A 12,210-nucleotide genomic window follows, 5' to 3' on the forward strand; every position below is an offset into this window, starting at 1 on the left:
TGTAGCTCAATATTAATATTTTCATTAACAATCTCTAATGGTCAGCATGTCACTGTTGTCTCTAAAAATATGACAAACTAATGCCTCGTTCTCTTCTTTCCTCTGTCTTCTGTCATACACTGACTAGTACTTGGCGTATCACCCATTTGACATCACCAGAACCATCCAACCCCTAGACCAGTGATGACTCTACTTTCTGGGATTTGGAGGCTAGTAAGGAGCTCAGTAAGAAAGGGTGAAGTGGGGCTTCTCCCTAGAGGAGGCCTTAAAAGATCCAGCAGGACAAGTTTCTAGAATCTGAGTTTAGCCCAGAAAAGCTCAGGCGCTGGCTGGTTGTACAGGGGTTAAAGAAGAGGCCTCAACAGGAAGTTGCACAGAGGCCGCAGGACATCTGGGCAGATGGAGTGCCCAGCTCTATCAACCTGGACTCCCACAGCTACAAATGCACCAGTCAAAACCTGAATGACCCTGGACATCACAGCTATGAAGAAGCATAGGATAGCACCACATCTTAAAGCTGATGAAAAGTGACAGTTATTCATGTTTTCTACAGTCCAACCTGTACCAAGAACTTCTGATGGTGAGGAAAAAACCTGAAACGGAGCAAGGCAAACACACTTCCCTGGTGAAGTTCAATCGCAGTGAATTATTAGTTATTAATAATCTCTGGCTCTGTTCCACCGCATGTCTTTGATTCCGTCTTCCTCACCTCATCCAAAACCAGTCATGACAGATGGCCATCCCTTCCTGAGCCTGTTTCTGCTCAAGGTTTCTTCCTGTTAAAACTGAGATTTTTCTTCTCACTGTCGCCAAGGCACTTACTCATAGGAGGTCATATGATTGTTGGGGTTTTCTCTTTTTTCTCTGAATTGGTGTAGGATCTACCTTACAATATAAAATGCCTTGAGGCAACTGTTGTTGTGATTTGACACTATATAAATAAAACTGAATTGAACGGATCCACAACCTAACCTCATATCCATCACCTTAGCATTTAACAAAGGGACAGATTGCTGTATATAAAAGTTGTAGAACAAACAGTGTAGGTGTGTGTGGTCAATACCAGTTCCTCCTCGTGATCCACATCTTTTGGCCGAGTAAAGAGCAGGCGCTGTTGCTTAGCCAGCTCCACATCAGCTGTAGTCTCTGGAAGATCTTGCAGAGTGCTCTGCATCTCTTCTAACAAACCCCGTTTTACATCACTGCTTATATCCTCTATCACATCCACTGGATTTTGTGGCTGCTCATCCATCAACTTCGTCAGCAAGCGAGTGAGGTGGTCATAACTAGAACATCAGTTACACAGTTTGGTACATATCAACCTATAAATCTTAGTTGTACATATTAGCACACATATTAATACACAGATACCATATGGTTCCACAAGACATTTTGTCAAAGGTTTTTCATGAGACTATTCTGTTGTATTGCTGTATTATTTCATCTAAACTGCCTTTTCTTTTTACTGCATCTTTAAATGCTGCAAAATTTGGTCTTGCAACAGTTTTGAAGTTCTCACCTCTAAAGGTGCATTTCCCCTGGCAACTCACATGGGCAGCACAATACTAGTTAACATGCAAAAATTTAGCCAGAATTTAATTAGAGTGAAAAAGAAGCTCTTGTGTCACTAAATAAGTCACAGACACCAGTTCCAGTGGTTGTGGCTCAGGATGCCGTGAGCGTACATCTACTAATCAGACCACCATCTATGGGGGTTTTATCCCGAGGGATCATCAGAGATCATCAGATGACGGAAAACTGAGACAATATATACACACAGTAAGTAATTATGGAGGTGGTAAACATCAGGAAAGATAGCTGCAAACAACTCGGAATTAACGAGACAGGAAATAAAGAAATAATACATGAACTAACACACACACATACAGAAACCCAATATGCGTTCAAATAGCCAATTTTGCTTAGGAAGGTTCCTAACTAACAGACGTGATATGGAAGTATCTGCATGGAGGACATAATAGTATTCTTCAAATACTAAGCTTCAGTGCTTTAATGCTTGCATCCTCTGCATAGCATACTGGACCATCCTTTATGAAAGGGGAGGAGAAACTGAAGAATGCAGAACGTTATTGTATAATGGCATTACAAATCAAATGATAAAAATGTGCTTAAGGTTCTTTATAACCAGTATTTATTAGTAATGTTCTTTGCTGTAGAGACAAGGAAAGCGACACTGAACATGATACACATAACACTAGAGACTATCAAAATAAAACTGCAAACAGACAGAGGCCAGACACAGGAAGACAAGGGAAACAAACAGAGACAAGACTGACTAAATAAAGGGAAAGCAGGGAGGCGACACAGAGACAAGACTAGGAAGACAAACACAAAGAAAGTGAAGACAGAGAGAGCAAGAGAGAGAATGACAGGGAAAGAGGGAGAGAGACATGGAGACAAGACAGAGACAAAAACTTGACATTCGCAACCAGACATAACATGCTACACATAGGGGATTGCTGGGGAGGATCCACAGAGACCAAGTCAAACAGGACACGGAAGGAAACGAAACTCAGTGAAATCAGAATGAACTAGATCTAGGGGTTATACAGCTATGGATATCATTACAAAATCTTATCCATAGCCCGATAATGCCCTGGTGCCAATACAGCTTTAACATGTTTCAAACATTTTTGCATATATGTTAATAGTTACATTTGGATCACAGATCAAATAACATCGAATTAAGCAAAGGAGTTATAAAGAAAGGGAGAATGTTGAAATTCAGTGAATGTCTCTGTTTAGGAAAGTTTATTCATGCTTATTGCATTGTACAGCTAACTTTTCAAAAATGGAGGTACTGGTCTTGTAGTGTGGAGGCAAAGCTATGGAATCACAAAACATAATGATACGATTTGGTGTAAATATCATATTATATTATAAATGTGTTCATTATTATAACTTAGATTACATCAGCAAGGAAGCTGATTAAATATTGACCGATAACGTATTGCGAATGGGTGGGATTAAATAAGTGTGCACTTCTTCCCACTGCTTTCGATATGTAACTGAATCAGAACCGGTGAAGCAATGTTGAAATGTATTGGCTTTATTTTGTATAGCTTTTTTTTCTTTTCTAAATGAACTTGTGCACATTGTTTACATGATTGAAATAAATTAACAAACAGACAAGTAGGTCATGAGAGCATCAGATACTAACTAGTACTATAAAAAGGTAACTTACAGGTTCAGGTTGCTCTTTGTGCTGTTTTTCAACATATAAGACTTGAACGCGGCAGCTGACTGCACTCTCTCCTCTTTTCCGTCCATCGTTCGTCAACTACGTCTGAGGTATGGACAGAGTAACGGTTTATACAAGCGTGGAAAAGACTTCCAAAATTTCGTCTTACCGCTTTCTCAATGTACCGCCGTATACAGACTCCAAGGGTTGCTATAGTTACTGTAACGGTGGCGCTCGCTAACAGAGGGCTCTGGTTGCTAGGCTCGCGGATGCACTCTGGCGGTTAGTGATGTGCGACACCACTGCTTGCCTTTGCTATCCGATACCAGGATGTGTTTGGAAAATTAAAACTATACCGTCATAATGAATACAAGACATCATACTTCTTGTTATTATTGTTTAATTAATAAGAATTATTAAAAAGAATTTTTTTAAAAACCACTGAAAGATCAATACGTACATTTTAAAATATTTAACTAACAATCAAAAACAAATGTGCCCGACTGAATATAAAACATTATATAAACATTTTATAGATACATTATATTATCCATTTTATGTATAAAATATTTTGAGTTGTATTTTTATTTTTTAAAGCCTAAATGGCTGTTTTACTGCAAGTATATGGTCTATTCTAATACACCTAGTCTATATAATCCACTTTAAATCTCGACAATTTGGACAAATTGGATTCTGTAGTTTTAAGGATGCAGGGAATTTCCATTAATTAAACATCAACACAAATCTACACCTAGACATAAATCACTTTCCAAAATTCAGCAACAGTGGTACAAGTTGCCAACAACTCACATTTGTCCTTTTGTACCTGGATAGTGTTCACCTGCAGCACCAAAGGGCTTTGTGAGAAATGCCTGCCTTGCAGTCTCTGCTCTTATTCATCCCAGGGATGTTCGATTGGGTTGAAATAGGGACTCTGTGCAGGTGAAGTTCTTATACACCAAACTCACTCATCCATGTCTTAATAGACCTACTCTGGACTACGCTGACAGGCGTGATAATAAGGATTCTTTATTTGGCATGAAGTCTGTACTTTATTGCTTACTTACTGATGCTTACAAATAAAGCTTTAATTATCTGATGTGCAAAACCACAAGCAGTTATGAGAATTTGAGTTGTAGGACTTGAGGGAAGAAGGTCTTCGTGAAACTCAGGAGAGACATTAGTATGTAAGATCATTTTAATTTTATACAGTTGACTGTAAATAACAAAAAAATTTACATTTAAACTGCAAGCTGTGCTCCATGGTAATTTAGGAGCAAAGTACCAAGAGAAGCACGACAAATCAAGGTCTACGTCACACCACGAATGCTTGTAGCAGACAGTTTAAAATGAGAAGTTTGCATCAAACTGTAGAAGCACAATGCAGGATGAATTCAGATTGAGCAGAGGGTCCTTACTCAATAAAATAGAGGGTCCGGAGGGTTCGCTCTCTCTTTGCCACGCTTTTCTGCCCCATTTTCTTGTTTTGCCTTCTCTTCTGTGTTGTTTTGTCTTTTGCACGTGAATATGTGGAAGGCTCTATAGCCTGGGGTTGCACTGCTTTGTGTTGTCCTGCTGTTCTGTTGGTTGTGACAGTCTGTTTTATCGTTTATATGACTCCATTCAATAAACAAACTCTGCTCTTTTCCAGATGATCTTTTTGAGTGGGCTGATTTTTAGTTGGACATAAAAAAAACTCAATATGCAAGCTGGATAGAGTTGATTACTTTGGCTTTAAAATTTAGGACCCAACAATCCACACTCATTCATCTCCTGATCACCAGTCTGTTTCTGGTGCCATACAACAGAGGCTGGCTGGTTGTTATAGCAGTCCTTCTTTACTCACTCCATTGCTTCTGTGCATGTCTCCCAATGTTGCTGTTGGCTGGGCAGCTTCTCCTCCATATTTGTACTTGGGGATGATTTGAAGGAGCAGCTGAATGATGGGGCAAGAGCAGCAGCTGGTCAAAGGCACAGGCTATTAGGGTGGATGACCCTATATTATCCATGTTCCACCCTTTGTTTTTTTAAATATATTTGGTTTTCAACTTAGCTATATTGAAGTAAAGAAAATATTACTGTTAGCAACAAATTGTGTTTAATTACCTTTAAACACAAGGTGACCTCAGTACTGACCTAAATAATTAAAAATTAACCCTGTAACCTGACCAACCCATCTGCATACTGGAACTGTCCACTGTTTTCATACTCCAGCATGTCAAGTGCAACCTCACAGCTCTCCTTGACAACACGCTCTTGGTCTTCACGGTAACGCTGCAGCACGGCCAGACACTCGTCTTTGCCAATTGAGCCTAGAGCCTCCGCTGCCTCGTGCCGGACCATGGGGTTCTCGTTGGAACGCTCCAAAGCTGCACGGAGGGCTGGGACTGCTGCTGGATGCTGCATCTGCCCCAGAACATAGCCAATCTCATGACGGAACAGAGCACTGGAGCATTGCAGGCCTGGAGGCAAACAGAATCGGATGCACATATTAATTTCCATCTGCGTAGTTCTACATACTTATTTTTATACTTCACAAGGATTTACAGTTACTGACTTTCATATATGCATATATTTTATTAGGTGCTCAGTAACGACATCTTCAAGTTCCTTGAGTGTTCTAGAACCATAGTTTGCATGTAGTATTATCAGATTAACGATGACTGCTGAGTGAAATAAATGTTCACATAATTGTTTACCATAAAGTTGGACCTTACCGTCTCCTAGTGCCAACACAGCCTCCTCAGTGCCAAGGTTACGCAGGGCAAACATGGCACGGTAGCGGTCAAAGAGTGGCAGGCTTTCATCCAGCAGTGCGGAGCGCAGCTCTGGCACGCTCTTCCTTGCTGCTGGAGGGGCTGGGTCTACAGAGCAGTAGGGGTTTTTATCTGCGTGTCCGTCCTGCAACGTTTTCTCTCCTCCACTCTGAAGCCATTCTAGCCGTCGAACAGCCAGTTGACATGTCTCTGCAACCTGTATAGATTGTCAACTTTTATGTCATTTTCTGTATCAACCGAGTGTTAATAATTGAGAGTGCAAGCTGCAATTTTAGTTGTGGTTTCAAGTATCAAGAGTAACTGAAATTATCACCAAATGTAAACCTCAAAAAATAATAAATGGCATTTGTTTATAAATAAAAATATGTCCAATTATGAAGTTAAAACACTGAAATACTGAGGCAAATGAGATTATATACTGGGAAAGTCAGTGGTTCAGTCCAGGCCTATGAGATCATAGGTGTGAGTTAACTGTCAAGTGTGTGACTGTGCTAAATAAAGCACAGTTGTATGAAGCATGCTAAATGACATATCAGACTTGAATTCTTCCAAAAGTTGAAGTCATATTTACTTTGTCTCTGCTTAGCGTCTCTTAAAGTTCCTCTGACTTACATATTTAATGTTTCTGACAAACAAAGAAACAACATGAGATGATGAGTATATGAGGACCATTATGACTGTATTTTAACCAGTCAATTTCAAACTGCTGCTCTGCTCACATTCAGTTTTTATGACCGTAACATGGTATGTATACCCTCTGAAAATTAGCAAGATTTTGTTACCACTCACTTAGAACTCACCAAATCAAATGGTGGAGAGTCCCAGGTATTTAAACCCTAGTGGGGGTTGCCAAAACCTGGCACATTGTGCTGCGGCCACCACAAGAAAGTTTTTCCTTCCCACTGTTGCCAAAGCGCTTTCTCATAGGAGGTGATATGATTGCTGGGGTTTTGAATTGAATTGATAAGACAGCTGCAGGGAGTTTATAGATACACCAAGAGTAAAAACCAGTAGACCAGAAAATTCACACTGAATGTTGAATGTTAGCAATTTGAAGGAGTGAAATAAACCAGGAGTAAATGGAACACAGTTTTAGTTACCCTTGTAAACTACTGCTATAACTCCAACACGGCTTGAGCACCTCTGGGAATTTAAGTATTGGGTGGACAAAGTTCCACAGTCCCACATTTTAAGGAAAGTTTCACCAATACAGGAAATGATTGATACAGGTGACAATATTGTTAAGTATATATGATTAATTAGATAAAGTTCTACTGGAAAAACTGGCAATAATTGAAGCAGAGAGCAATAATTTTAGTAAGCTTGCATGTGCAAAGATGATCGATGGGATTGTTCCCATCTGTGTCTTACAATCTGAGGAAATGGTAAAGTGGGGGTGGTTGACCTTGAAAATGGGTAAACAGACATGGGTATCACACTGGTATTGTTGTAAATGTTGCCTAGTAGCAATGGTACGAAAACAGCTGTCTCTGTAATAGAGTGGGAGTGAACAGGATTTATGCTGTAAAGACCACAAGAGTGAAGGGTTAGTTCAATGCCTGTGGACAGATTGTGTGAATCCCAGTGGTTTCGGTGAAGGCAATTTCGCTTGAAAAAGTTCAAAGCAGTTGAGGAATGACAGGTTGTAGTACACAAAGGGAATGTCTTTATTAATGCATTAGCTCTTAAACCAGATGTGCCATTGAACTCTAAACAGCTGAACTTTACATTACTAAATAAAAGGGGGTATGACAGCAAGTCAGAGGTGACAGATTGCTTTCCAGTGGCTGCCCACGAGGTGTATAAAGCCTTGCTTGAGGTTCTCTGACAATATATTAAGTCATTAGTGCCAAGACAGACAACTATTGCAGAGACTTTGTGGTCTTAATGTCCTCCATGTGGGCACCGCCATGTGTCAGACCATAGAGCGATCAACAACAAGCACCAGAATTAAAAGGACGCTCAAGGTGGTGGCAGATGGTGAGCAGTTAGGGGGCACAGTAGCATGTCATCAATCAGATGCAGCAGTAGGAGCAGTAACAGCAGCAGAAATAGAGGTGGCAGTGGCAGCAGCAGTACCCAACAAGACAAGCGCTGATCCCCAACTTACAAGACGGAGTCTTGGATATCATCTTGTAACACTGAGTATACCAGCAGACAATGTCAGAGCAGCAAGCAGTTAATAAACAGGCTAAAAAAATAAATAATAATAATAATAATGATAATATTTTAAAAAGGCTAGCAAGGAAAACCACACTTCAGGGATGGATTGGAATGCAGTGGTGACACTATAGAGTTGAAGATGTCAAAGTAGAGGGCATAGTTTCTGTACCACCAAAGATTTAATACACTTAGTAAAAGGTTTTAGGAAAAAACTTTAAAAGGCAGCAGGAAACATCAAGAGCAGCCTGAAAGATGGCCGTTAGGAGGTGATGTGACAATAAAGGCATGACAACAACCAGTCAATTCAAATACAACAGTCAATCAAGTTTTTCAGTTACTTTCAAAATTAATTAATATCCTGTTAAATTAGTCCAAGCCTAAATTGTAGGTCTGTTCTGTAGCAGGTAAAATGGAAATCAAGTTGAAAGTTGCAGGCAAGTTTTGTGATATGCTCTTACCTCAATGACAGGATCCTGACTGTACTCTTTCAGTAGGTTCAAAACCACAGAATCACCAATTGCCCCCAGAGCTTCCCCTACAAGTACACAGAGATAGCAGTCAGACTTCAAAACTGCACCGCTGTTTCCAGCTTTCATTTGTTTTTGCATCCTGCAAGTCTCAAAATATTTTCTGAAAAGCATCCATCATGCTTACGCCAGGAAAGTATTGTGAGTTTGCATACACATGTATGTAAACTTATACTTTTCTACACAAACTTATGTTTAGCAGAAAGAGAGTGGTTAAATATTAGCTCACTAACAGTCCCTCATGCCAAATGCACATTCTCAGTTTCTTTCAGTTCAACATGACCTTCTTTAGGGACAATTCTGTCAAAGTGTGGCCTTTTCGCAAGGCACCTAGTGCTCCTTACAAAGACCACTAAAGCATTTTAATGTGGGGGCAGTATATTTGGCTACTCATTTTAGTATTTATTGTTTTGGCAGTCCTTGATATCATTCAGATGCCATGATTGTGTACTGCAGTGGATGGAATTCCAGCTCCACTGTCTGCATAAATGGTCCTTGTGGTGCTCTAGAGACCAGAGCAAGCTAGGGAGAGGATTGCATCTCTCAAACCAGAACCTGCAGTACATGAAACTGGTCTACATGTCATTACTCCATCTCCACAAGGCTGCAGCACAAAAAAAACAACAACGTTGTAACCAGCCCAAAATGGCAAAGCTTCAGACTCAATTGACAAGCAGCTGATTATACGATTATACTGCTTTTTGTCACAAAGTACTTAGCAAAGATAAGATTTGTGAAGGAGCAACTAAATTATATTATTTACCGTAATTGTCGGGCTATAAGCCGCTACTTTTTGCACAAGCTTTGAACCCTGCGGCTTTTAGTCAGGTGCGGCTTTTCTATAGATTGTCCGTGATTTTTGTGATATCGTAAGACGATTTGTTTTGTTTGTTCCGCTGTTGTACGGCACTACGTTGCCTGGCGGAAGGATCGGGGTTCAAGAGTGGTATGTTGGTCACATGTCCATCCGCCAGGCAACATAGTGCCGTACAAGTAGCGCGAAAAACAAACTTCAAAGTAGCGCTACGCGTTCAGCGGGAGTCGTGGATGACGAGCGGCGATAAACTTGCGAAAAGCAAGTTGTGCTCAACTCCACCGGTGGAATCTGACAGCGTGGAAAAGTGTGCAAACATCCACGATCACCAACGGATTTCGAAGGGCTGGACTGCTGCATGATGGAGAGGAGGACACCGCCACGGCCCTTCAGAGGGTGTTCGACTCTGACACTGACAATGACAATGAGGATTATCTTTGGTTTTGAAAGTGACAACGAAGGAGAGAAGCTGAGAGTGGATGACGAAGCCATCCTGAGCCTGTTCGTTTCCGACACTGGAGAAGAGGACTTTGGTGGTTTTAGTGCGCAGGAAGATGGTGGTGAATGACTGACTTTTCTTCTTGTTAAAGCCGTGTCACTGCACCTGAGCCTAAAAGGTAGTCTGAATCTATTTTTCTGGTGTGCTGTAGGTTACTGTTATGTACTACATTTGTTACTCATTTATGAAGCACAGCACATGTGCAAATATGTACCCATAACTTGATTTTCAAAATATTAATAAAAGGGGTGTGTCTCCAAACAGCCATCTCTTTCCTGACAATTCGCTTTGTGCATATTCTCTTACATATGATAAGTCAATATTGAAACACCTGCGGCTTTTGGTCAGGTGCGGCTAATGTATGTACAAAACAGGATTTTCCCCTGATTTTAGCTTGTGCGGCTAATATTCAGGTGCGCTTTGTAGTCCGGGAAATACGGTAATTGTTTAATTATACCACCTTACCTAAATTACTGTTAGGAAAAAAAATTGATGACACAAGAGAGTAGCTCATTTTCTACTTTTCTGCTACTCTAGGTATTTTACACAGTGCACGTGCGTCTGTATTGCGCGTGTGTTGTAAATACAAAAAGCAGATTAATTGGGAACTTCTGTACTTAGTGCAGCAACAAATGAACACTTGGACACGCACCATCTGTGCAGAGCACAGAGCTTACATAAAACATACTCTGTCAAAATACTTGTGTTGGTAGTACACAGACTCCTCAACCTCATCAAGCATGCTTACCTGCTTCATGCCTAACCATTGGCTCCTGCTGTTTATCTTTGAGAACAGCAGTCAAAGTAGGAATGGCCCGTTTGTCCTGCATCTGTCCCAGGCAGTAAGCCAACTCATGCTTCAGCAGGGCTGATTCATCAGCGAAGGCTTTGCTGATCCATTCTATAGCTTCAGCACCTGACACACACAGATGACACCCTGAATTAGTTCACCCAAAAATCACTACAGGCATTCAGTCACAGCAAATATATTGCAACAATATGCAACAGCTGTGCTGTGATTTCAGTTTACATTAAAAAAAGATCTCTCAGAGAAAAAGAAAAAACTGAATGTCTTGTCTTTCAAACAGTACAGTGCTGCTTTCTGTGATTGAGCCAACCAGACGACGAGGAAAAGACTGGAGGCTGCAAGTCTGAGAACAAGACGTTATTGCAAAGTTTAGGGATTTAAAGATTACTTTTTTCATGTGAGTTTTGTTGGAAAACATAGGGGCTACTAAAATATAGTGAAAGGACAGAAACAACCACAACTACATTTGAAAAAAAAGAAAAAAGAAGAAACTGAATGTGTGGGGTGAGTCCCACCCCTACAAACCAATGTTGGAGTCCTAAATACTACTGCAAATCTTGAGTACTGTTACTTAGCTGAGTGCTTTTGTCATTTATCCAGTTTTTGAAAATAAAAAACTCTGTGGTCCTGGTGTTTTACCTCCCAGGTTCCTCAGGGTAAATAAAGCTCTGAACCGCTTGGTCAGGTCCTGTCTCGGGTCCACCAGATGCTGTCCTATTGATGCAACGTTCTCGACAGTAGCCATGCTGCTGGAAAGAGAGCAACACACTTATGACTCTTGGACCTGTAAACTTAGAGCAATGTGAAAGCTTTTTTGTCTTACTAATATTCAAGTCTTATTTATCTTATTTATGCTAAAAATCTAAAACTGCTAGGTGAGAACAAAACGGTTATATAGACTATAACCGAGACATATGAGGATTTTGACTAAATACCTCGAGTCCAGGCCAATATTAAAACCAGCTGCGGAGGATATAGTATTTAGATATCGTTTCTGTCCACGGCCCGCAGCTAACTCTGTACTTTATATGATGTATTATTGATCTTTTTCACGCTTCTCTCCTTCCTGGTGAACACCGCTGTCACTTCACTACATTCCGGTGTCTCGCGCCTGAGTCGGGAGCACGCGCTGAGCACACCGGCTTCCACAAATAAACCATCGCCTATCATTGGCTGAACTCTTTCACAACTACCTCACACGGTATTCACTAACTCCACCACACAACGGTGCTCAGTGTAACCATTGTCTAAACATACCAAGCTTCAGTATGTACAGCGTTTCACACACCTCCGTCACGGTCCCCACAGCACAATCCACGGACAGTCGCAGGAAGCGGTTGTGTCCTTCTTCTTTTTTGTTATTTTTGCAGGTGGTTGGAAAACTACGAAATTGTGTTTTGCCGCCACCAGCTGGTATGGA

The 12,210-nt window shown here is 40.8% G+C and overlaps 2 protein-coding genes across 6 annotated transcripts in view; both read right to left on the reverse strand.

The window, feature by feature from the left end:
- rsph4a (radial spoke head component 4A) overlaps positions 1-3,416 on the reverse strand; it is an 8,758-nt gene extending 5,342 nt beyond the window's left edge. The window contains exons 1-2 of the mRNA XM_085251110.1: positions 3,206-3,416; positions 1,064-1,286 (exon numbers count right to left, since the gene is read on the reverse strand). Coding sequence (XP_085107236.1) covers positions 1,064-1,286; positions 3,206-3,291 — 309 coding nt within the window. The 5' untranslated portion in view covers positions 3,292-3,416. The remainder of the gene's footprint in view (positions 1-1,063; positions 1,287-3,205) is intronic.
- Positions 3,417-4,382: 966 nt separating this feature from the next.
- dohh (deoxyhypusine hydroxylase/monooxygenase) lies at positions 4,383-12,185 on the reverse strand. Of its 5 annotated transcripts, none has more exons than XM_085252449.1 (6): positions 12,079-12,185; positions 11,430-11,536; positions 10,731-10,898; positions 8,601-8,677; positions 5,920-6,175; positions 4,383-5,664 (listed from the first exon to the last, which is right to left on the reverse strand). In XM_085252449.1, the coding sequence occupies exons 2-6, from the start codon at positions 11,533-11,535 to the stop codon at positions 5,354-5,356; spliced, it is 918 nt and encodes a 305-aa protein (XP_085108575.1). In that variant the 5' UTR covers position 11,536; positions 12,079-12,185; the 3' UTR covers positions 4,383-5,353. The 5 variants fall into 5 exon arrangements, with proteins under 5 accessions (XP_085108575.1, XP_085108576.1, XP_085108574.1 ...); XM_085252450.1 differs by having other exon boundaries at positions 11,430-11,539; positions 12,079-12,159; XM_085252448.1 differs by having other exon boundaries at positions 12,048-12,155.
- Between the last annotated feature and the right edge of the window lie 25 nt (positions 12,186-12,210).

This window comes from Mchenga conophoros, linkage group LG17 (genome assembly GCF_057382185.1).
Source record: "Mchenga conophoros isolate Kocher_MC1m ecotype Shallow Benthic linkage group LG17, M_conophoros_male_GT1.1, whole genome shotgun sequence".
Lineage (NCBI taxonomy): Eukaryota > Metazoa > Chordata > Actinopteri > Cichliformes > Cichlidae > Mchenga > Mchenga conophoros.

Bases quoted from the DNA above. Each gene is read 5' to 3' on its own strand.
- dohh (XM_085252449.1), bottom strand. From the start codon at position 11,535: ATGGCTACTGTCGAGAACGTTGCATCAATAGGACAGCATCTGGTGGAC. The intron at 8,678-10,730 runs GTAAGCATGCTT...GTGTACTTGTAG, and splicing joins AATGGTTAGGCATGAAGCAG to GGGAAGCTCTGGGGGCAATT. The intron at 6,176-8,600 runs GTAAGAGCATAT...CAATCTATACAG, and splicing joins GTCAGGATCCTGTCATTGAG to GTTGCAGAGACATGTCAACT.